This window comes from Epinephelus fuscoguttatus, linkage group LG13 (assembly GCF_011397635.1).
Source record: "Epinephelus fuscoguttatus linkage group LG13, E.fuscoguttatus.final_Chr_v1".
NCBI classification, from domain to species: domain Eukaryota; kingdom Metazoa; phylum Chordata; class Actinopteri; order Perciformes; family Serranidae; genus Epinephelus; species Epinephelus fuscoguttatus.
This window is the reverse complement of record NC_064764.1, coordinates 42,891,836-42,916,275: the sequence shown is the minus strand read 5'-3', so window position 1 is coordinate 42,916,275 and position 24,440 is coordinate 42,891,836. Positions and strand designations below refer to the sequence as shown.

At 44.3% G+C, this 24,440-nt stretch overlaps 1 protein-coding gene across 2 annotated transcripts in view; it reads left to right on the top strand.

Moving 5' to 3' along the window:
- Positions 1-24,440, top strand: part of adcy5 (adenylate cyclase 5) — a 110,375-nt gene that overhangs the window by 54,030 nt on the left and 31,905 nt on the right. For both annotated transcript variants that reach the window (XM_049594056.1, XM_049594055.1), the window contains exons 2-4: positions 1,817-1,966; positions 4,015-4,136; positions 21,111-21,222. In XM_049594056.1, the coding sequence (XP_049450013.1) occupies positions 1,817-1,966; positions 4,015-4,136; positions 21,111-21,222 (384 nt within the window). The remainder of the gene's footprint in view (positions 1-1,816; positions 1,967-4,014; positions 4,137-21,110; positions 21,223-24,440) is intronic.

Sequence of the window (24,440 nt, the reverse complement as noted above, 5' to 3'; positions counted from 1 at the left end):
CGTTTGCAGTAAACCTTTAGTTCCTGGACAAAAGTTTCTGAGTGAGACGCTGTGCGGTGAGAACAGAACAGTCAAAGTAAATATTTAAGCAGCCAAATAAAAACTATAAACCTGGGTTTCTGTTCACTTGAGCAACAGTGCGAGTCGTGACTCGACTGTATTCATGGAAGTCATTTGTCTTGTGTCAGTCCACTTGGGCTCAGCAGTGTTTCAGTCAGATAAGAAAGGCAGAAATAGCAAAGTAACCTTTTCTAAATTCACCAGCGTCTCTCCGTCTCACACCTCATTTCTTTATTTTCCCTGGTCGTGCCTCACTTCCTCAGTCCTCTGCCAGTCACTCCTCCCTCCGAGTGTGCTGGGTTTGGAGCATGGAGACCTGCTGAGGGGATTTTGACTCGATAAAGACGTGCTGTGTTTGTTCAGTTTGTTCCGGCAACAGAGAGGCCTGTGGTGTGAATGTGATTCAGCTGGCTGATTCAGCCCATTAGATGGCTCTATGAAAAGATGGGGCTGCTGGCTGCCGGTCCCAGGGCCCACTCTGTGCCCGCCACTAAATGGAAACAATGCCTTTTAGCACCGCTACCTTGGACACATGACAGCTCGCAGGCTGTTTGATAGGTGGAAACTTGGACAGGGTTCACTGCAAATTAAAAATTCAACTTTTAGTGGGACACACACACACACACACACACACACACACACACACGCATGTATAAGTGTGCACCAGCGGAGGGTTTCCCACACATGTCCCGCCTCCTCTCCTCCTGTGTAGCCTTTGTTTCACCAGCTTGTGTTTCTCAGTGAGCACATTTGCATACACACAGAAGCAGCCCGGCTCCTCCTCACACAGCGTCACTGTGTCCTTTTACAACATGGAAGCTGACTTATTTCAGTTTCTAGACGCCGTGTGTCAGTCTCAGACATTCCTTGTGTGATTTTTAAATATGAGCATGCATCGCTGCAGTGTGTGTGTAATATTTACCTTCATCCCTGCGCTCTGCCGTCACCGCAAAACTTTCCTAGTCTGACGTCTTTTCTTTTTCCACAGACCTACCTGAGAGGCCAGGTGTGGATTCAAAACAAAAATCTTTGCTCACACTCTGGCTCCAGATTCATAAACAGCTGCATACATATATTTCTGAGTTAGAAATCTCCATCATCAGTCACCAAAATGCTGTGCACCTGTTTGGAGAGGAGCCAGACTTGTTCTGTCCTCAGCAGCAGCCTTTACTCCGTGTGAGAACATTAGTATTTCAGATTTATGATGCATTCATGTTTTATTCTCACATTACTGCACAGCTGGTGAGACGGTATGATGTGGAGACACTTTACACCTGTGTAGTAATGATGCTGTGTAATCAGCGTTGTGATAGGCCACACCTGTAGGGTTGCAGCAGTATACCGATGTCAAGGTACGCCATGATGTAAAAGTTGAGAGAACTAATCCTTCTGAGTTCATGGAAAAGTCTTTTATTTCACCTCTCTTATATGTGAGTAAAAACACAACTGTTGATTTGAATCTTTTAAAGTTTTGTTCAGTGATTTTTCTTCAGACCATATGAATATATGTGACTTCAGAATATGTGGGTGTTAGATAGAGCCAGCAGCACCTTAACGAGCTCCTTTGTTGAGCTGCCGAGGAAGGTTAATGTTTAACAGGGCAGAAAATCTCTCAGCTGGATGTGTGTAATTAGAAGGACTAATTGTGTGTGTTCATAAAGCAGCTGTAGTTTATGTTGGTTCACATCAACAGGAAGCAGAGAAGAAGAGAAATGTCCCCAGTCTCTAACTCACTGTCCCTCACCGTCCTCCACAGATAGTGTCCAACGTGCTGATCTTCTCCTGCACCAACATCGTGGGAGTCTGCACCCATTACCCCGCTGAAGGCTCCCAGAGGCAGGCCTTCCAGGAGACCAGGGAATGCATCCAGGCTCGCCTCCACTCCCAGAGGGAAAACCAGCAGCAGGTGAGGTTCATGGAGGCAGGGAGGGAGACATTAGAAACGGCAGCAGGCACGGTCCAAAAAGCAAACTGGTGATTAATCACATGTCTTGTTTCTTAAAGGAGAGACCTCACTGAAAACCTGTGTCTGAATTTTAAACACTCACCTCGTTTGGCTGCTCCTCTGTAGAAGGCTGCAGCTATGAAATACTTTTCACACAGTATCAGATCCTTTATTTAAGACATGTGACACATATTTACTGCTGTTTTAAAGGAACAATAAATGTTATAGACAGACTTTCCATTCACAAAAACATTTAGGAAGGTCATGCATGTATTGATATTTTCAGTATTTAAAAATGGAGCTACTTGTTGGGAAAGACAATCTCATACGCTCACTGCAGGCACATGTTTATATGAGACTGACTCATGTCACTTTCTTGCCATTCTCGGAACCCATCGGCTGTATTCGGCGTCTGACTTCTGGCAGACGGTGACACAGCCTCTGGGGGCAGACCCCCGATTTTTTGGCATTCCGGTTTGATTTGGACGGAGGAAGCGAATTTCCGTTTCCGACCTCCGTTTATATATAAGTAAATATGCTGAACCACTGCGATGGATTCAGAGTTTGCAGTGACGCCAGTTATGTTCCGCCTCGTTGGTTCACTGCACGGACCGTTTAACCTGGCAACAATTTCAGCCGGCTCAAACGAGATTGGTCAATATCACGCAGACTACAAACAGCCTACAACTGGAAACCAGGGCTCTTCCGCTCTTCTTCCGGAGGCAAGATCTCCGGGGTTTGCCTACAGACTCTACATTCACTGAATGTAGAGTCTGTATATAGAGACTACTTTCTGACAGATCATGATCATGATTTGTGTTTTGTCATATTATTAAAAAACTGGTGCATTTTCTATCCAGAGCCGTCAGTTAACTTTCTCTGTCAAACCTAAAATACAAGTGAGGGGCAGCTGCTTGATGTGCACACAGACTGTGTAAATAATGGGCGTAGCCGCCGTGACATCAGCCACTGGTCTGTGAGCCAGAAGTGACCATATGTGGACACAAAGGCAGAACTAACCCAAAAGGCTTTTGCACAGCGAGTCTGTTTTGTTTAGATGCTTTTTTTTGTCATCCTTAGAAATTGGCTCACGATAAACTTGTTATGTTACACTATTTACCAGATATCAGTTCTTCTTCGCTGCTTTAAAACAGTAGTTCCTAGTTGCTGCACAGCGCAGCTTTTCAATTAGGCTACTGTTTCAGAGCGGCAAAGAAATATTGATTTCTGGGAAAACTCTGCATTTTGTCCAGGTGTGAATCTGCTTTAAAGTTTATAAACTAATTACATGGTATCGGATCAGTGCATAGACTTGTGCACTCACTGATACCAGATCCTGCAGCTCCAGCAGTATCAGATGTATTTCCTAAACTGGAATCAGTATCAGAACAATTATCAAATGCCTAATGAGACTTTTTTTAGACGACAACAATGTTTCAGTTTCACTTTCATGAACTGAAAAAACGCTGAAATAGTGACAGCTGCAGCTACGCCCATACTCCGTAACTACAGTTACGTTACCTAAGAAACGTTGCTTCTATGGTAGAGACTTGTCAACAAATGGCACTCACCTGTCATGTGAGTTGAGACATGTTAACATGGAGGTCTGTGGGGACTGACTCACTGTTGAAGCCAGCCTCTAGTGGACATTAGAGGAACTGCAGGTTTTGCCAGTTGCAGGTTGCCGCTTGGTCGCACACTAAAACTCTACACAGCCCATCAGAGACTTCCCCATCAGCAAAGCATCAATCACAGAGTCCCACAAACTTTTTCAGAAGAAGAGGAAGTTAAAGCTTCAGCTCTGTGCTGCAGGATTTTTCAGCACATTTCACATTAAATCACATTAAATCACATTAAATCACAGAGGCAGACAAAATTCCACGAACGGTTGTTGGTATTGAAATCACTACGTCAGTCACGCTGCGTCCTCTCACACAGACACACAGAGCCTCCACCTCTTAACTTACCTTCCACTTATTAACTTACTCTCCTCCCACGCTTTCCTGCAGGAACGTCTCCTGCTCTCAGTGCTTCCCCGCCATGTTGCCATGGAGATGAAAGCCGACATAAACGCCAAGCAGGAGGACATGATGTTTCACAAGATCTACATCCAGAAACACGACAATGTCAGGTAACACCGGGGGCGCTCAGGAGGGAGAAGAGGTGGGATGATGAGGGCAAACAGAATCAGTTCATGCTACGTGTTACCTCACTACAAGACACACACACACTGAGACACACACACTCTGCTGCACTTCTGCTTAGAAAAGTTATATTCAGTGCAAACAGCTCTGCTCAGACAGAGCTTTTCCTCTAAACCTGTGTTGAGCGAGTTTCGACCTTCAGACTGAAACAAACCCACAGACAGACACTACTGTAGTACTACGTTATATTAACTTATCAAGACAGGAGTTTTTTAGACTGGAGTTGTGCAAATCTGCAGGAAAGCCCAATCAGTCTTTTTTCAGCATTGGCAGTATAAAAACAAAATCGGGGAGTGCAGCAAAATGCCGCCTACCTACTTTTGTTTATACAGAATGTGCCTTTTTCGGGGCAATGGGGGGCGTGAGCAAGTAACAAAACGTGTAGCTCAGTGTGTGACGGAAACAGTGACGTGGGAGGGAAGCCGCGGCTGGTCAGTCCTTCGGTGATTCTCTCATAAGTCGGCCCGTTCTTCACCGTCCCCGTCATCTGACGGTTAATGGCCTCTTCGTTTGCGAGGACAAGGAGGGCGCGCAATTCCTTGTCTCCCCAGTTGCTCATCTTTACAGTGTCTGTCAGGTTTGTGTTTCCCTCTTGCTACTAGCTGCTCACTAATTCCTGCTATCAGCTGTTTCGCCAACTCGCCAATCCGGCTCTGTGTGTCTAAACGCTCGCAGCTTGCTGGCAAAACAGCTGAAAATCTGGGAGTGTAAAAGTGTCTATAAGTGAGTGTTGTGGGAAACAGTGACGTCCTCAGCTACAGAGAGTCAGTGATGAGTTTTAGTTTTGAAGGTGCGACTGGATCTGGTTCATAAAGTCCAAGCTGGTGTAAATATGAGTGAAACACAGGTTCAGATCTCTGCCTTTGTTGTGCAGTGTCGACACAACTGGACCCAAAGCGTGACTCACACAGCTACTCACTTCAAAGTGGATTTATTTTCAATAAGACAGGAAGGGGTGTCCTGGGCTGATCCAGGGCAGGCGAGGGAAACAGGTTGGCAGGCTGGAGTGGCATGTAAACAGGTAGATCACTTCACTTCTGTGTGTCCTTATTCTCACACTTATGTTCTGTCTCTCTGTGCATCTGTGTTGTGTAATAAGCTGCTGGTGCCTTAACTTCCCCCATCATCCACAAAGTATCTCTCCGTCTGTCTAAACACTTGTTGGTGCGTATTCAGGAGGCAAACTCACGACGCTGTTTGAGGTTCACCTTCACGACTCTGATGAGGAGGCAGAGGTGTGTGTGACACAGTGAATATAGATCACACATGTTTCCAACAGTCTGCACAGTGGAGAATAAATGTTTGGAGTCACGCTGAGTTCGTTACAACATTTACAGGTTTGGTGCAGCAGTACTGTAAAATAAAGCGTGATTTAATCCAGGTTAATCCTGAATGGTGCAGCCCACCCACGAGTGCGGGCAGAGGAGGAGGAGGAGGAGGAGGGAGAAGTGCAGCCGTTGCCATGACAATAGGCTGCACGGTATTTTCCCAGAGTATTTTTCACCTGTCACTTCGCACAGTATCAGAAACCATCCAGAGTGGAATATAATACTGTCGTCTGAAGATCTGAACAGAGTCTGACCTTCAGCTGCTGCTCACCGTCAAGCAAACAGACAAAATACAGTTTCAGAGATTTAAGTTTCATCTTTAATTAATCTGTTTTCACTGAGAACAAAAAGTTGGATTGCCTTCTGTCTTTAACGCCTGTTTCAGCCTTTACTACAAAATGTATAAATGTTAATTCCAAAAAACACAATTTGTGCTGATAAAAAATATCAAAGTTCCAGATGCAGGTTTACCTTGTTTCAACTGTAAAATCATCAGAGGGAGGTGACAGGAAATGACAGCTCTTCTTCAGGTGTTTCAGCTGATCGCTCTCGGTGGTGGTTTGTCAGACTGAACATGTGACATGATCTCTGTAACAGCACCTAATCTAAAGACCTGAACCTCTCCACATGATGTTCAGGGTGTTACTTCAGATGATGGCAGGAAATGTCTGTGTCTGTAAACAGAGGTGGATCTACCTGGACGGGCACAGGCCCACCTGACTGACTGATTACCCACCCTGTCAGATTCATGACAGCTCAGTCAGTCGGTCCTAAAACAGGAGCACATCATGATTCTGATGGAGTGGGCAACCTGTCAGTCAGCAGGTTGACAAATAAGCATCAGGAGGCACTAATTCTCGTGTCAGGTGGAATCATACCTCTGCAGAGGAAGATAAACGAGCGCAGGTCAAACCTCAAACAGTGAATAATAAGCTAGAGCTCAAGATGGAAACATGATCTTTCTGTTTGTTTCCAGTAATTATGTGAGGAGTTAGTCTCCCTCATTCTCTCCTCACTGCTCTCCTCCTCCTCAGCGGAGCAGAGACGTATGTTTTTGAAGTCTTTATTTCAAACAGTATCAAAAGAAAACATCAGAATCACGTCGAGTCGTAAAGATGGAATGATGCATGTAGTGTTTCCTTGCTCTTGAAATTTAGCAGTGTTCAGTTTTACAATCCTTCAGTATTAATAAATGCAAACTGTTTTCAAATATGAATCTCAGAAAACTGAATCCCTCCACAGACACACTGCTGTCAGTGGTTACTGCTGATAGATAAGTGCTGATGTTCACAGATATTGATCCATCAGCTGGTCAATATTAGCCGTTTCTCCTCCTGATGATAGTTTTAGGGAAGAAAGGAAAAAGCTTTGAACATAAAACATATCTGTCGTTCTCTGAGCAGAGCCGTCCACTTATTGGAGATATTACAGAGCTGTGGCCGCAGCGTGCACACAGCCAGTGTTGGCACAATGTGCGTTTAATGACTTACACAAAAACTTTCCCGGTGGGGTCACCGAGTAGCTCAGGGGTCAGAGCAGCTGTCCCATGTACGAAGGCTGTGTTGTTGCCACAGCAGCCGCAGGCTCGACTCCAGCCTGTGGCCCCTCGCTGCATGTCGTCCCCCAGCGTCACGCTCAAACCTATCCTGTCAAATAAAGGCTCAAACCCCAAACCAAACAAAACATTCCCTCTTGATGATGAAAAGGTCAAAGTTGAACACAAAATACTGAGTTGAGCAAAGCCTTTGCTTTTCACTCATCATGATGTCATACATTCAGCAGCACAGACTGAACTGTTCTTTACAGGATATGGTGTATCTTTTAATTTAAAAATGTGACAGGTAGAAAAAAGTGATTTAAATGAAATATCACTATTTAAGAGCTTTAAATAATAATAATGTGTTACAACAATGTGATAACAGTGGTATATGTGGAGGAGCTCATGACTCCTGTTTCTGGTGTCAGATGTGAACGGCCTCCTTGACCTTCCTCTGGTCATCCTCTGACTCCGCACTGATGACTCTGACCTCTGACCTGTCGATGCTCTGACCTGTTTTGGTGTGACGTTCAGGGACAGCGTTTGTTCTCAGTGTGTTGCATCCAGGGTCGTCACAGAGTCACTGTTTACAGCACTCAGGTGTGAAGGATGAGGCTTCATGAGACAGGAGATCATATTAATCTGTGTAACCGTGCTGAGCAGCCGTGGTCAGGTTTGGCACCACCCTGTGGACTAACACAACACTACATGATGGTGACACAGAAACTGTAGCCGTCACAGTCAGGTGGGAGCTCAAACTGCGACACATAAGAGGTGCCGTTGAATCTTGAATCATCACTTTGACATGTCCCTTTGAATCCATGAGGGTTTGAACAGCAGGTCATGTGATCTGGAGCCGTCACACACACCATGATCATTATCAGGAGTTATACTGTTTATGGCCTGAGTTTAAGAGTTCACTTCACAGTGCAGACTGTTTTTGGAAAGTTGGCTGCAGTGAACATTTCTTAAACTTCAGGGACATGTGACAGAAAATATTCTTAGTGAAAGCAACGAGCAGCGAGCCACATGAGCACTTGTGAATGAGCGTGTCGTTCGAATGTTTAGACTTTATAACAGAACAGTTGTGTCTGACATGAATCCCTGCCAAACACCACAAGACTTTGAATCAGCTTTAGAAAGACTAAAGTGTGACTCCCTCTCACATCTGCAGACACTGTGAGCTTTACACAGACTACAGATCCTGCAGGGTCACTGTTTACAGACTACAGCTAGATTCATTCTGAGATTATTTCCCATGCTGCTCCTGCTGCAAAACCTTACACCAAACTCCCTGTGAGAAATATGACTGTCTTCCTGGTTTCTACTTCCTGTTTGGTGCTGCAGAGAGCACAGCTATTGGCTGTTGATATTCACGTCATTGAACTTCAGTATTTGCACGAGCTGAGACTAAAAACGTACAATAATATTAAACATGTTTGATTTTGTCAGAACATTAAGATAATAAAAAGACTGAGTCTCATATCTGTTGAGATCACAGGAGCACACACACTGTCCGAGGTCTAACTCGTGACTTTATTCCCACATTATGAATCTGTGACGGTGATATTGCTCTGACAGTCGTGTGGTGTGAGGCTGGAACAAGAGGCAAACACCAAGAAGGTCATGCTGGTTCAAAGAGGATGTTGTAATTATTGCAGCTGTCAAAATTCAATAACCTGTTACCCGTTCTTACCCGAGAAGAAGTTAGAATATTAATATCTTTATTTGTATAGCATTTATCTAAACAAGGTGACAAAGTGTATGAAGATAAGATTACAAGTGATTTATAAAGAAATGTTAAGAGCTCAGAAAAGAGTGTGTGCAGAGGCACAAACAGAACAGAAGGAAATAAAAGTATAAACCAGGCCTTAAAAGGGAAATCTGTCGCATAGAAATATGTTTTAATCAGTGATTTAAAGCCTCAGTGTGTAAAAATGGTGAGTGCGTAAAAATGGTGAGTAACAGTGACATCAGTGGTGAAATTCTAGATTGCAGCGCTCACTCACTCACCCCTCCTGTCGGGCCTCGTAGGACAAAAAGCCTTGCACAGACAGAGTTTTTTGAGTTTTTCAGGAGTATCTAGCGACAAGGTGAATATTTATTTAGGAATCTAAACCATGTTATGATATGTTATAGCTTAGCAGTGAGATATAGGTTATCTGTTAGATATATGTTAGGAGTGTTTTATTTTGAATTGTTTGGGTAACACAAGCAAACATTAGCACAGTAATGCTAAAATAACACGTTTTATGTGATAGCCACGGCACAGTGCGGCAAATATAGGTTGGTATGATTATAATATATGCGTTTCCAGACTGTTCTTCCACAGGACACAGGGAGAGGAGGAAGAGGGAGAGGGAGAGGAGGAAGACCAGGGAGAGGAAGGGGCAAGGGGGGTAAAGGCGGTGCAGGAATGGCCAGGCAAGGAGGTAACGTTAGCGTCTCGGCTACCCAGAGGGAAGAGGAGCAGGAATAAGCAACGCCGATATTCACTCGTGTTCTGTCCTGTCCTCGCTTATCTGATCTTTACTTTTATTTGGTGGCGTGGTTTCCCTCTTACGGGGCAAAACATGTGTGTGCTCCTCCATTTAAAGTGCGACAGAATCATGATCAAGTACAAAGCAGGTTCACGCAGAAGCGCCCCGGCTTGATCTTCACCTTAACCGTCTCCAGTGACAGCAGGTTCTAGGTAAACGCGAAAGGCGAAGCGCGTGTATCCCTTTCAGCCACTGTATTCAAATATGGCGACGCAAGAGGGCAGCCTCCATCAGACCGCGCCCTGCCTGTGTATATACAGAGAAATCATTCTAAGCCTATGAGAAAGCTTCCATTTGTGTGTGAATTGCATTACACTTTAGTAAATGTATATTTATGAAAGCAATAGTTGATATTTGCTAATAAACAACCACGTAAATTACACATTGTAACTTTAAGACAGATATTGTGTTGGTGAGTCTGATCTCGGGGTCACCTGTAGTCACCAGCCTCGACTGAGGGACGACTAGTGAGGGCAGACTCGAGGATCTCAGGTCACGACTTGGAACACAGGGAGCTAAACCACGCTGAGCTTTGAAAGTGATTAAAAGAATCTTAAAATCAGTTCTGAAGTTAACTGTCAGGCGATGATGGAGGCGATGATGGAGGCGATGATGGAGGTGATGATGGAGGCGATGATGGAGGCGATGATGGAGGCGATGATGGAGTTGATGATGGAGGTGATGATGGAGGCGATGATGGAGGTGATGATGGAGGTGATGATGGAGGCGATGATGGAGGCGATGATGGAGGTGATGATGGAGGCGATGATGGAGGTGATGTGAGACCTACGATGTGTCCCAGTTAAATTACGAGCTGCAGCAGCTGAAGCCAAGCTGATGAAGATTTACTGAGGCTGTAAACAATGTGGCACAGTAGTCGAGGATCCAAAAGCATGAATGAGCCTTTGTGGGTCAGGAACAGACACAGCTGATTAAATTTTGATAATACTAGTTGGTTCCCCTGCTCATGATGAATCGAGACAAACTGACAGGAGCTGGCTCTTAGAGCTGCAGAAACTAAGAGACAGCGAGTGTTGGTTTGGTGCTGCAGTCCTGCCGTAGGTTTGTCTGTGACTCACAGTGGAGTAGGCGGCACATTAGCTGCATCCACTAAGCTTGGCTGAGTTCTGTCTGTGGTCATAAGTGTGCAGTTAATGGGTAGCTAACCAGGTGTGACCGCGCCTGTCGGGGAGCGGGCAGTGGCTCTCAGTAATTGGGGCTCCGCTGAGAGGTCGAGGAACAACAGGAAGAGAAGTGACAGCTCCCACTGCTACAGCTAAAGAGTCAGAGGGGACACAGAGGGGGGTCCAGAGGTGCAGAGGAGTCACTGAGGGTCTGGAGCTGCAGCAGATAGACATCAGAGTGTGTGTTTCCATCCAGCTGCCTCTCCTCTGAGCATTCAAACACAGACGCACCACAGGAGTGAATATTTTTCGACGAACCATTAAAGGCTCAGATTCATTTCCTTTGGTCCAATGTGAAGGTACAAGTAGTTTCTGAGGAGTTAAACCCTGTCAGGTCTGCAGTAAGTCCAGTTTTGAATCCTGCTCAAGTCTCAAACCCTCATGTTTTGTGACTGAAGTCTGGAGTGTTGAGCTCTGCTGTGTGTCTCTCCATCTGTCACCTCACCTGGGCAGGTGTGGGATCAGCAGCAACGAGGACGCCAGTGCATGAAGTGAACTCAGTAGAGAGCAAAACAGGCATCAGTCTGGATTTCTTTGTAGTTAAATTACAAAAACTATCTCATCTGTTACAGTTACTGAGAAAATGTGTGTGATGAAATGACGTGACTGGTGACAGTTCCTATCAAAAAAGGGCTAGTGTGTGTCCTCCCCTTTCCCTCCCCCTTCATGCTAACACTGTCCTGTCAAAATAAAGGCTAAATCCCCCCAAAATAATCTTAAAAAATGTTGATTACACAGGAGTCACATCTGCAAAGATTCTCTTTATTAAAAGTCTCAAAATATTCATTTTGTTGCTTTGAATTTCACCGTGCCGTCTCTTGGCGTATTTTCTCAGAACAACTGAGGTTAGAAAGTCAGGTCGGACAAATGGCGTACAGTGAGCTCTCTCTACTTTCAGACTCATCTGACAGCATGCGCTCACGTATTGTTTCTGATTGGTTCTGGTGTTTGAATGTTCACCTCTTCACTCTGATGAGGGAAACAACATGTGAGTGATTATGGGTGATCACTGCAGGATGTGTGTCCTCCCTCCTGCCTGTCAGCACAGAGTTGCCCAGTAACAGAGTTTGGTTCCCAGACGTAGTGCTCTGTGCCACCTGCTCCTGAGAGCGTGGTGTCCCAATTGTGTTTGTGAAACAACGTCCTGCAGCTTCGGCATCGAGGCCAGAGTGTGTGCTGACTCAGGTATTATGCAAGAAGGCTTTGGGGCGGATGTTTTGACGCTGCTGGGCTGCCCTGAGAGTGTTTGGGAAATCTTCTCAGACAGAACGCTGTGACTGCAGCTGCTGTGATGTAGGCCAGCAGCGCCCCGAGGAGAAAGACATGGAGAGGACACGGCATAAATTAGAGGAGCTGACCTTACCTTTGTTCTCCTCTAATTAAGGCAAGGACAAGAAGTGAGACTGCGCAGCAAACATGGACGTACGAGTGTGTGATGCAGCTAATTATGCACATGTGTGTGTGTGTGTGTGTGTGTGTGTGTGTGTGTGTGTGTGTGTGTGTGTGTGTTACATAAGGCTGTGCTTCTGTGGCTGCTGGAGGCAGGCCTGACCCGAGAACTTATCCTCAGTGAAGAGACAGCACCACATGTGCATACAACAAACATGAGCTGATGTTCAGAGACCGCTCATCTAACTGGGGTCAAATATACAAAGAGTCTGACACTATAATGTTTAAATAAAGGATATTTAGACATACCATAGTTTTACATTTTCACTGGATGAGATCAAATCCAGCTTGAAGGGACTGAATCCATCCTAAACAGAGTCCAGACACTGATACTGTATTATTATGTGTTCTGTTTTGTAAGATGAGGCAGATGAGAAGGGATGCAACGAGCTCGTCCAAGAATCTAAAAGAGACGGTAAGGAGGGACGGAGAGGAAGAAAGGAACAGGAAATGAAGACAGTGATGGATGTGATGAGTGATAGAGAGGACTGAATGGATTGAAAGAGAAAGAGATGAAGGAAGGGAAGCAGAGAGCCAGACGACAACGATGATGAAAGGACTGCGTGAGATTCTTTCCTGGCTGAGGTTAGCGGGCCACCAGCAGAGCAGAGGGGTTAAGCAGCCGGGGGCGTGGGGGTAGGGGGTGGGGGGGGCGGCATTAAAGGCAGTGTCGGTGCCAGACGAGAGGAGGTCACAGGGTCAGGCGGTGCCAGAGCAGCACAGCTTTGGTTCAGCTGAGATTTGACCCAGAACAGATTCTGCGGTGGTAGTTCTGCAGGCAGGAGAAGGGGGCAGTCTATTTACTGAATCACTGGATCTGCAGGCAGGAGAAGGGGGCAGTCTATTTACTGAATCACTGGATCTGCAGGCAGGAGAAGGGGGAAGTCTATTTACTGGATCACTCTCGTTTGTACTCAGATTGTTTCATATTTTCTCATCTTTCTGCTTCTCTTTACGCCCAGCAAAATGCTTCATGTTGCTGCAACTTATTTAACCCTTTAACTTACACACTTAAAAAGCAAGGGAGAAAATCTTTACATTTCTTATCTTTCTGGGAGAATTTTAACAAAAAATTATGTTTGCAGTATTATGAAGTCCATTCTCTGACAGACAGGAAGTCAGTGTAAAGACCTCAGAACTCGAGCAGCGTGATTCACTTCCTTGTCGTTGATGAGGACTCGAGCAGCAGCGATCCGAATCAGCTGGCTGATGATAAAGACTCTGTTACAGCAGTCGAGTCGACTGAAGATGAACAAGTTTTTCCAGGTCCTGCTGAGACATCAGTCCTTTTATCCTTGATACGTTCTCAAGGTGACAGCAGGCTGAGTTTGTTACTGTTTTAAGGTGACTGTTGAAGTTCAGGTCAGAGTCCATGACTACACCAAGATTTCTGCTTTGGTGTGTGGTTTTCAGCATTGAGCTCTGACTTTCCGTCGTTTCTCCTCGGCTCCAAAAACTACGACCTCAGTTTTTGCTTTTGTTCAGTTGAAGAAAACTGGAACATCCAGTTGCTGATTTGTTCGATGAATTGAGTCAACAATTGCATTGGACCACATTCCCCTGGTGACATGGTTATGTAAAAATTTGTGTTGGTAACACATTTTGTTGTTTATCATAATCTGACTCAGTGGAACCATGTACATATTAAACAGAAAAGGGTCCCAGAATGGAGCCTTGGGGAACTCCTCAGACAAGTAATTACCTATAGACACAAAGCAGTCCCTATCCGTTAAGTAGGAATTGAACCAGTTGAGTACTGAGCCATTTTACTGTTAGTAAAAGCTAATCTAGATTTAATAGGCTGTTTAACCTTCATTAAAAACCTCCACACACATTGGCTACCCCTCATCTCGTCTGTCGATACATACCGTTTATGTAACCTATTATGTAATCTAATGTCAGTTAAAGTGCGACATACTGCTGTCGTCCTGAGGGTGATGGCACAAGCTTTACAGGAAATCCCCTCTGAAAATAAGTCTGTATTCATGAGTGTAAGATAAGACGCATCAACAGAAGAAATCAGTGTCACAGAAGTTGGAAATAAGATTAAATCTTGAGGTGAATTAAAAATAGTTCTTCCCTAAAATCAACTTGAAACCAGTTTAAAGTCACTAAACAGGAAGTTAATCACATCCACATCTCAGCGTAGCATTTTACACCCACAGACATCACTATCTCTGTTTCTCCATCATCAAAGGATGTTACCGTTCACATCATTTATGTCAAATGTATGACATAAGTATCGTGGTTATATTCCAAATCTGGCTTAATAAATAATGACAGTGCTGTTGTCGTGAAGTTAAAGAGGAACAGACAGAGAACAGTTACTGTATAGCTGAAATATCTTTATTGATATGTATTAATGTCTAGCCTTGCGCTTTAGAATATCTTCTGTGAATATCTGTGTGAAGCCTGCTCGGCCTGCTTCTCTGTTTCTGTGGCATTAAGCTAACAAAGTGAGCAACACAGCGACCTGGACGTCACGTGTAATACTGACCTCAGGTTTCTGTGCTTTCAGCTCACATTTCTTTGTCTGACCTGAACACAGAATAAAAACTGATCTGAAACCAGAGAATCACAGATTTATCTGTGAGGCTTCATATTTTCAGAGCTCACAGTGTGGTTAACAGTTTAACCCTTTCATGCTGCCGTCTCTGTTACGTTCAGTTCCTGTGGTTTAAAGTTGGAAACAACATCAGATAACAATGACGTGTGTCAGCTCGTATGCCGCAGATAAAAATAACCAGATGTCCAGTGTCTCTGCCCTGTGGTACTCCACTGTCTCTTATAAAAGAGAGATCAGCAGGACTGAATGTTGCGTACGAGCGAGTGACTCATCACCAAGGTAACCATTAACTGGGACTTAAAGACTTCAGGTCTGTTTCTCAGACCCTCCTTCACTCTGCTGCTGCTGCTGCTGCAGTTTACCGCCCACTGTCACCTCTGATGTTACATCAGGCTGTGGGAAGTGACCTCACCTTCTTCTTCTGTCAGGTTATAAATATCTTCCTCATAACTCAGAGACCACGACTGAGCTTTTACACTGCAACATAAACGTTCTATTCATTTAATGTGTTAGTGAATCTCAAGCTCTGCTGTGAGAAGATTTCTAGTTCCAGGGTTATTTCTTGAATCATGCATCTTTCTAATTTGTGTTTATTCACATTTTGTCTGGCTCCCTTGCTTCTGAAATAAGTTAAACATTAAGTTTAAGTTTATGTGCACCAGAGTAAATAAATAAGAGCAAAAACACTGATACAGAAACACGATTACACTTCAGTCCAGTTTCCACATACACAGTTAGTACAGCATGGAGAAGTGTAAAATCACAGATTTCTAATGAGTCATCTGTGCTACAATAAATACTCTAAATGTGAGTGTGATACTTTGATGCAACTAATAAAGGTTAATATATTTTATCATCTGAACAGTTCCCAGGATTTTACAAAAGAAGTGTTTTGACCATTTTGTCTTAAACTATTTAAGCTTGCTCATATAATGAAAAGTGTCATTTATATAACTATATAATTAACTCATCCTAAATTCAGTCCACTCAGGTTTCACCTCCTCAGTCTCTGGACCAGTGGCTCAGTTTTGTTAGATATGGATCAACAGAAGTCCTGAGGGGCAACGTAAGAAATAAAGATACAGGCAATGTTGGCAAAACCAAGTTTATCTCCACATACAAGATATTATCTCCAGTGTACGGGATGTTACCTCCTATATTTGGGATGTTATCTCCTACGTACGGCATGTTATCTCCTGTGAACAGGATGTAGGACATGAAATCCCTTCATAGGAGATAATATCTTGTCGTAGACGACATGCCAGAACAGTTTTAGCACCAGGTTGTAAACATGTTTATTTCTGTTGTAAAGTTGGACACAATAACATGGAGGTCTGTGGGCCGGCCTCTAGTGGACATTAGCGGAGCTGCAGTTTTTGGTACTTGAGCTCTTGCTTCATTTTTCAGCCGTGGATTTTATGGCTCGGGATAATGTCTTTCTGGGCAGGTGTACATCACATGGCCTGTAATCCTGACTGTGGCCACTGTGTTAAAATCACATCACAGCCTAGTGTTTCTATGTTGGACCCACTGTCAGGTAATTTGCAGAATGATTATGTGAGACAGGCAATATGCAGTAAATAAAGTATTTTAACTGTGTAAATGTATAAACCTCTGTCTGAGTGCATCCATGGAGAAGTCAGACAACACAACGTGGTTTACGGCAGATTGATATGTGTGTGTGTGTGTGTGTGTGTGTGTGTGTGTGTGTGTGTGTGTGTGTGTGTGAGATTTTAAAGTTATAATACATACAGTACAGGCCAAAAGTTTGGACACACCTTCTCATTCAGTGCGTTTTCTTTATTTTCATGACTATTTACATTGTAGATTCTCACTGAAGGCATCAAAACTATGAATGAACACATGTGGAGTTATGTACTTAACAAAAAAAGGTGAAATAACTGAAAACATGTTTTATATTCTAGTTTCTTCAAAATAGCCACCCTTTGCTCTGATTACTGCTTTGCACACTCTTGGCATTCTCTCCATGAGCTTCAAGAGGTAGTCACCTGAAATGGTTTTCCAACAGTCTTGAAGGAGTTCCCAGAGGTGTTTAGCACTTGTTGGCCCCTTTGCCTTCACTCTGCGGTCCAGCTCACCCCAAACCATCTCCATTGGGTTCAGGTCCGGTGACTGTGGAGGCCAGGTCATCTGCTGCAGCACTCCATCACTCTCCTTCTTGGTCAAATAGCCCTTACACAGCCTGGAGGTGTGTTTGGGGTCATTGTCCTGTTGAAAAATAAATGATCGTCCAACTAAACGCATAAACCGGATGGGATGGCATGTCGCTGCAGGATGCTGTGGTAGCCATGCTGGTTCAGTGTGCCTTCAATTTTGAATAAATCCCCAACAGTGTCACCAGCAAAACACCCCCACACCATCACACCTCCTCCTCCATGCTTCACAGTGGGAACCAGGCATGTGGAATCCATCCGTTCACCTTTTCTGCGTCTCACAAAGACACGGCGGTTGGAACCAAAGATCTCAAATTTGGACTCATCAGACCAAAGCACAGATTTCCACTGGTCTAATGTCCATTCCTTGTGTTTCTTGGCCCAAACAAATCTCTTCTGCTTGTTGCCTCTCCTTAGCAGTGGTTTCCTAGCAGCTATTTGACCATGAAGGCCTGATTCGCGCAGTCTCCTCTTAACAGTTGTTCTAGAGATGGGTCTGCTGCTAGAACTCTGTGTGGCATTCATCTGGTCTCTGATCTGAGCTGCTGTTAACTTGCGATTTCTGAGGCTGGTGACTCGGATGAACTTATCCTCAGAAGCAGAGGTGACTCTTGGTCTTCCTTTCCTGGGTCGGTCCTCATGTGTGCCAGTTTCGTTGTAGCGCTTGATGGTTTTTGCGACTCCACTTGGGGACACATTTAAAGTTTTTGCAATTTTCCGGACTGACTGACCTTCATTTCTTAAAGTAATGATGGCCACTCGTTTTTCTTTAGTTAGCTGATTGGTTCTTGCCATAATATGAATTTTAACAGTTGTCCAATAGGGCTGTCGGCTGTGTATTAACCTGACTTCTGCACAACACAACTGATGGTCCCAACCCCATTGATAAAGCAAGAAATTCCACTAATTAACCCTGATAAGGCACACCTGTGAAGTGGAAACCATTTCAGGTGACTACCTCTTGAAGCTCATGGAGAGAATGCCAAGAGTGTGCAAAGCAGTAATCAGAGCAAAGGGTGGCTATTTTGAAGAAACTAGAATATAAAACATGTTTTCAGTTATTTCACCTTTTTTTGTTAAGTACATAACTCCACATGTGTTCATTCATAGTTTTGATGCCTTCAGTGAGAATCTACAATGTAAATAGTCATGAAAATAAAGAAAACGCATTGAATGAGAAGGTGTGTCCAAACTTTTGGCCTGTACTGTATGTTGAAGTGCGCCACAGTTAGTCTAATTTTTAATGGTGATGTAAAGCTATATTGTGGCCTTGTGCAGTAAAATAAAGTGAATTAAAGCTCTCATTAAATCTTCCACACTTTCCTTTAGTCTCTCTAGAGCTGGTCCTCCTTCCCTCCCTCCTCCATCCCTCTCTTCCTCTCCTGTCTTCCTCTTCAAACACCTCAGCCTCTCACCAGTGAGACAGACCTGTCCTCTGAGTTCAGACACGTCGGTCAAGTGTCCTGTTTCACTCGACCTCCTGTGCAACAGTTCACAGAAAGCAATCAATTATTCTCAGAAATGTGTCCCCCAGAGTGGGACTCCTAATCCTCCTCAGCCTGAGACACAAATTGAGGACATTTAGACATCTTAGACACAGGTTCATTAGGAGATGTTGGTGCTGCTGACACGTGGGCAGCTAAAAGAAAAACTCTGTGAACCCTGAAAAACTCCTGAAAAAATCCTGCCGTAACACTCAGACAAAATGAACGTCACAAACTGACACTCTTCTTTTTTCCTTACATGCATATAGGAACATAAACACCCGCAGCTCCTGCCCACACACACACACACATACACTCACAGTAGAAACACACAGGGTGTTCAGGCAGCGACCCTGTGAGATTCATGTGAGCCTGTTTGGTTTGAGACTAAAGTGTATTTATAGCTGTGTGTGGTGCATCCTGGGGGTCTGACTCAGAGACACTTCACCACAGTCTGAAACTGATGCAGCATCAGACCTCATGAAATCAAACAATGACACTGCTGCCTGTCTCACTGTAATCATGGATATCAGATGACTCTGTTTCCTCAGGATTGTGTAATCAGAGAGACCGTCAGATTATGACGACTGCCTCGTTAACGTGTGTTAATGTAACTGAGAGGGTCGGCTGGCTCAGATCAGCTGATCTGCCTCAAGTAACTTCACTCAGATAATATGAGCTAATAACTTCAATAACACACACAGACCTGCAGACACTGTACATGCTCACTATAAACATACATCTGATATAACACGTCTGTCAGTGTGCAGTGATTCTGTCTGTGAGGTCGAGCTTTAAACCAAACTGTTGATGCAGAGTTAAGAGAACTCTGTTGACTCTGAGCCCCCTGACGTCTATTGCACGTCTGTCCGTCCTGGAAGAGGGATCCCTCCGCAGTTGCTCTTCCTGAGGTTTCTACCGTTTTTTTTCCCCATTAAAGGGGGTTTTTTGGGGAGTTTTTCCTGATCAGCTGTGAGGGTCATAAGGACAGAGGGATGTCGTATGCTGTAAAGCCCTGTGAGGCAAATTGTGATTTGTGATATTGGGCTTTATAAATAAAATTGATTGAAATTGATTGTAAAGAGAGTTTAAAGTTCTGCCTTGATGCTCGTCCACTCTGATTTCTGTGATTAGAAACTAGGAGAATAAAAAAAGATGAAGGTGATTTTTCTTCAGCAGTTATTTCAAGTGAATTTGATCATTGGGGATCCCACAGGGAGCTGAGTCGAACTCCAGTGAGTTTCTGCCGAGAGGACAGTGCTGAGCAGTGTGACAGAGCAAACGACACATGCACAGTCTTACCCTCTGACTTCTGAAGCTCGTCACATGTTTCAGCCTGAGAGGAAATCAGTTAGCAGAGAATAAATATACTCATTGAGGAGGAACTGTGGAGTGTGAGATGTGACTGTGTGTGGTGGAGGGTTGTGATGCTTAACACAACAACTCGAGTCATTCATGGCGAGCCTGTGGGTTTTTATCAGTCCAACCTAACTGTGTCCCGCAGACTGTGCTGAGGCGTGTTGTTTTCTTCACCTGCCGGCCTGGTCCCTTTGTCCTTGTGTCTTTCTTCTGAGAGAAATGATTCAGCCTGCTGAGATCATCTGTCCTGCTTTGTGCCAGGCAGCGTTAGCAGAGTAATGAAAATGCCTCAATCCCAAAAAGACCTGTGCTGTATCAGTTTACCGTGTTCTCAGGGAGGAAGGGAAGCTCAGTTTTCACACGTCTGAAGCCACTTTTCTTTCTCTCTGACTGTCTCACACACTCTCTGTGCCCTTCTGCCAGAACTAGACCTCATTAACACAAATATCAGGGACATTTTAACACCAGATTACAGGCTGTGTATTACATTCAGACATCAACCACACTCTCACACCTTTCCCTCCATCAGTGGCTTCAGTGCTACATCTTGACCTGAGTCTTTTTCTGAATCAGTCAGCTCTTCCTCTCTCAGTTCAGGCCCAACAGTTACCTGTTTAATCTTTTGTCTGGTGAAGGCTGCAGCGATACATCGTCTTTGAAGGTATATCGTATATAGAAGGTGACACTTACCATCCCGTGCACATTTGCTTATCTACAATACTGAAATGAAAAACATCAAGTGCTGTATGGATGTGTATGTATGTATGTAGTAAATCCAGGAAACAAAAAAGAAGCTAGATGATATTTTTTTATATACTTTATTAATCCCTGAGGGGAAATTCAATTTTTCACTCTGTTGTCAATTAACACACAGGTCTGAACACACACATGCACAAACTGGACCTATACATGCACTAAGTGGAGAGATGTCAGAGTGGGCTGCCCATGACAGGCGCTCTGAGCGGTTGGGGGGTTCGGTGCCTTGCGCCTTGCGCCTTGCTCAGGGGCACCTCAGCAGTGCCCAAGAGGTGAACTGGCACCTCTCTAGCTACCAGTCCACGCTCCATATTTTGGTCCGGACGGGGACTCGAACAGGCGACCCTCCGGTTCCCAACCCAAGTCCCTATGGACTGAGCTACTGCCGCCCCATACTTCACATACATGACAAAACCAGCTGCAGGGAACACGTCTGTCTGCCGCCTGGGCAGGAAACAGTTCAGCTGCAGCGCAGAGGGAAGAGTGAATAATGTTGTGTTTCTCTTGTCTTTGTGTTTCTGCAGCATCTTATTCGCAGACATCGAGGGTTTCACCAGCCTGGCCTCCCAGTGCACAGCGCAGGAGTTGGTGATGACGCTGAATGAACTCTTCGCCCGCTTCGACAAGCTGGCAGCGGTAAGAGTGACATCACACATGACACACGTAGACTTTGGTTTGAAAATGCAAATGTGAAGGACGCCTGTTAGACAGTTATCAGCCCAGGGTCCAGAAGAAAATGTTGCCATTGTACGTTTCTGCAAACCACAGATATGATACATGTGCATGTTTCATACGAATCATATCAATGTTTCTAAAGTTCTGAAGTATATGAGCTGACGTCTTTGGGAGGTGGAGAAGATGGTGGATGCAGTGCCACCCAGATGCCTGCCAAGCTGCAGACTCCTGTTTGAGACCAACAAAAGCAAAACCGGTTGTTTGTTTAGCAAATCATTGCTGTGTTCCCAGCGGGGTTTTAGCCACTAAATGCAACCAAGCCAAGTCTAACTCGTTCATTGTAGCGGCCAAAGCCGTTTCAAACAACTGGTGTTCATCCGTAGCCATCTTGCAGTGTTTACTGACTGATTCCGGACTTCGTCGTCGCAGCGCTGTCGTCATCTGTTTAGCTCGCCTCTGGCCCGCCTATATCAGATACACCGATGTGATTGGTGCAGCTCGGCTCCAAGGGCATGGGTAATGAGCATCATTACTGATTGCCAGAGTGACTCGCTGAGCAAATTCAAATTGTGCTCTCGCGAGAACTCTGGATTTCCAGGGTAGGGTTAATGATAATTTATAGACCGTCTCATCGGCACCAATTAATCGGCCAAACCGACTTTATTTTTGCCTGTTCCCCCTCTGTGTGTGTGTGTGTGTGTGTGTGTGTGTGTGTGTGTGTGTGTTCCACGTTTTTCTCCTCACTGACTTGGTCAATCCATGTGAAATTTGGCACAGTGGTAGAGGGTCATGGGAGGATGCCAATGAAGCAATATTACATCACTTGGCCAAAGGGGGGCGCTATAGCAACCCATTGAAATGTCAAACTTTGAATGGGCATATCTCATGCCCCGTATGTGGTAGAGACATGAAACTTTGCACAGAGATGCCTCTCCTCATGAGGAACACATTTGCCTCAAGAACCCATAACTTCCGCTTATATAGATTTTCCACCATTTTGAATTTTTTGAAAAACACTTCAAATGGATCTCTTCCTGGGAAGTTTGAGCGATCTGCATGAAACTGGGTGAACATAATCTAGGGAGCAATATCTAAAGTTCCCTCTTGGCAAAAGTTGGAAAACTTCCTAAAACTGAGCTTCTATAAGGCAATGAATATTGCGGAGGGCGTGGCTCATCACATAAAGGTGTAGAACATCTCAAGGGTTTCACCCATCACCACGCAACTTTGTAGGCATATGACCACACATAATCTGAGGGGACCCCTCCATTATTGAGCCCATCAAACAAAATGGGGGCGCTAGAGAGCTCATTTCTTATCTAGGCCTAACCGCCATATGGATTTTTACTAAACTTGGTAGATATGTAGAACAGGACGCCTCAAGGTGACTGGAGAAATTTAACTCTAATTGGCAACTGGGTGGCGCTATAACAACAGAAAAATGCTTCAAAATGGCTAAAATGTGACCGATCGCTGTGGCTCCCCCTGTGGACCAATGTTGGTGTTGTTTCTAATGTTTGGTATGACTAAGTCATGGTATGGTATGCTGTACTCATGAGTATGGACTAGTTATGAGATAATTAAACTGTCTTCAGGCCCTAAAACACATTAATTAAAGCAGTCTGAGGAGGAGCAGTTAATCTTCAGATAAATGTATGCAAACTAATGAGGGGCGGAGTCACCAGGAGAAAATGCTGGCATTGTACGTTTGTGCAGACCATGGATACATTACCTGTGAATGTTTGATATGTTTATGTGTATGACTATTGTCACACATGTATACTGCCAGATATTAATACATACTTTCAACATATTGTACCACAGTAGCCAGAACTATAACTATAATATTATTACTTTCATTAATGTTGTTGTAAGATACTGTCATTACCTGCATCTCTCTCTCTCTCTCCTTCTCTCTGTCTCTCTCTCTCTCTCTGTCTCATTGTGTCATACGGATTACTGTTAATTTATCATGTTGATCTGTTCTGTACGACATCTATTGCACGTCTGTCCGTCCTGGAAGAGGGATCCCTCCTCAGTTGCTCTTCCTGAGGTTTCTACCGTTTTTTCCCCGTTAAAGGGTTTTTTGGGGAGTTTTTCCTGATCAGCTGTGAGGGTCCTAAGGACAGAGGGATGTCGTATGCTGTAAAGCCCTGTGAGGCAAATTGTGATTTGTGATATTGGGCTGTATAAATAAAATTGATTGATTGATTGATTGATATGTGTCATATCAGAGTTTCTAAAGTGACGTGTATATGAGCTGATGATGTCATCAGGAGGTGGAGGGGATGGTTAATGACACTTAGGTGAGACACCTGCAAAGCTGCAGAGCACTGGTCAACACCAACAAACAACAAGTCCCTTTGTTTTTTTCAAAGGGACGTCACTACGTTCCCATCTGTGATAGTGCCACAAAAAGTGGTCGAGTTTTACAGAGACATCGCTGCATCTCCTGCTGCGATGGTGCCATGAAAACTGGTTATTTTGTACAAAGTTATCTCTATATTTTTATGATTGTGCCAGGTATTTTAAGTGAAATCTTGATCTTTTCCTCACCATAACCATAACCAAGTGGGTTTGTGTCTAAATCTGAACACAGCTTTACCACAGCGTTGTTTAAACGTCAAGTTTTAATAAATCTGCTCCAAATAAAAGGCACACATGTCACATATCTGTGGTTTGCACTGTAAATTGACAACTTGTATTCTGCTCACTGGGTCGCAACAACACATATTTATATTTTTAGGGGTCACAAGTTAAAAAAAGTCACACTCGCAGGCTAAATCCTGAATTTCCTCAAAGCTGAGTTTTGATGTTCGGTGGTGGACGTGAGGACGGACAGAGACAGAGATGTCTAACTGAAGCTGGTGGAGTGTGCACACACTCTCTAAGTGAAAATAAAAGCACATAAAACTTTGAGCATCACTCTCAGTATTGAGGGGCGAAAATACAGTTATAAAATCCCATCAGCCGATACGTGCGCAAACTAAGGCGTGCACGGAGCCAGAGGGCGGCTCCAAAATATCTGCTTCATATCAGCGATCAGTGTCCTGCAGCCAGACATGTCCTAATGATCCCACACACAGTCATGAATATTGTGTGTGTGTGTGTGTGTGTGTGTGTGTGTGTGTGTGTGATTTGTTTATGAAAGGTGAAACGATGTGCTGATCAATATTTAT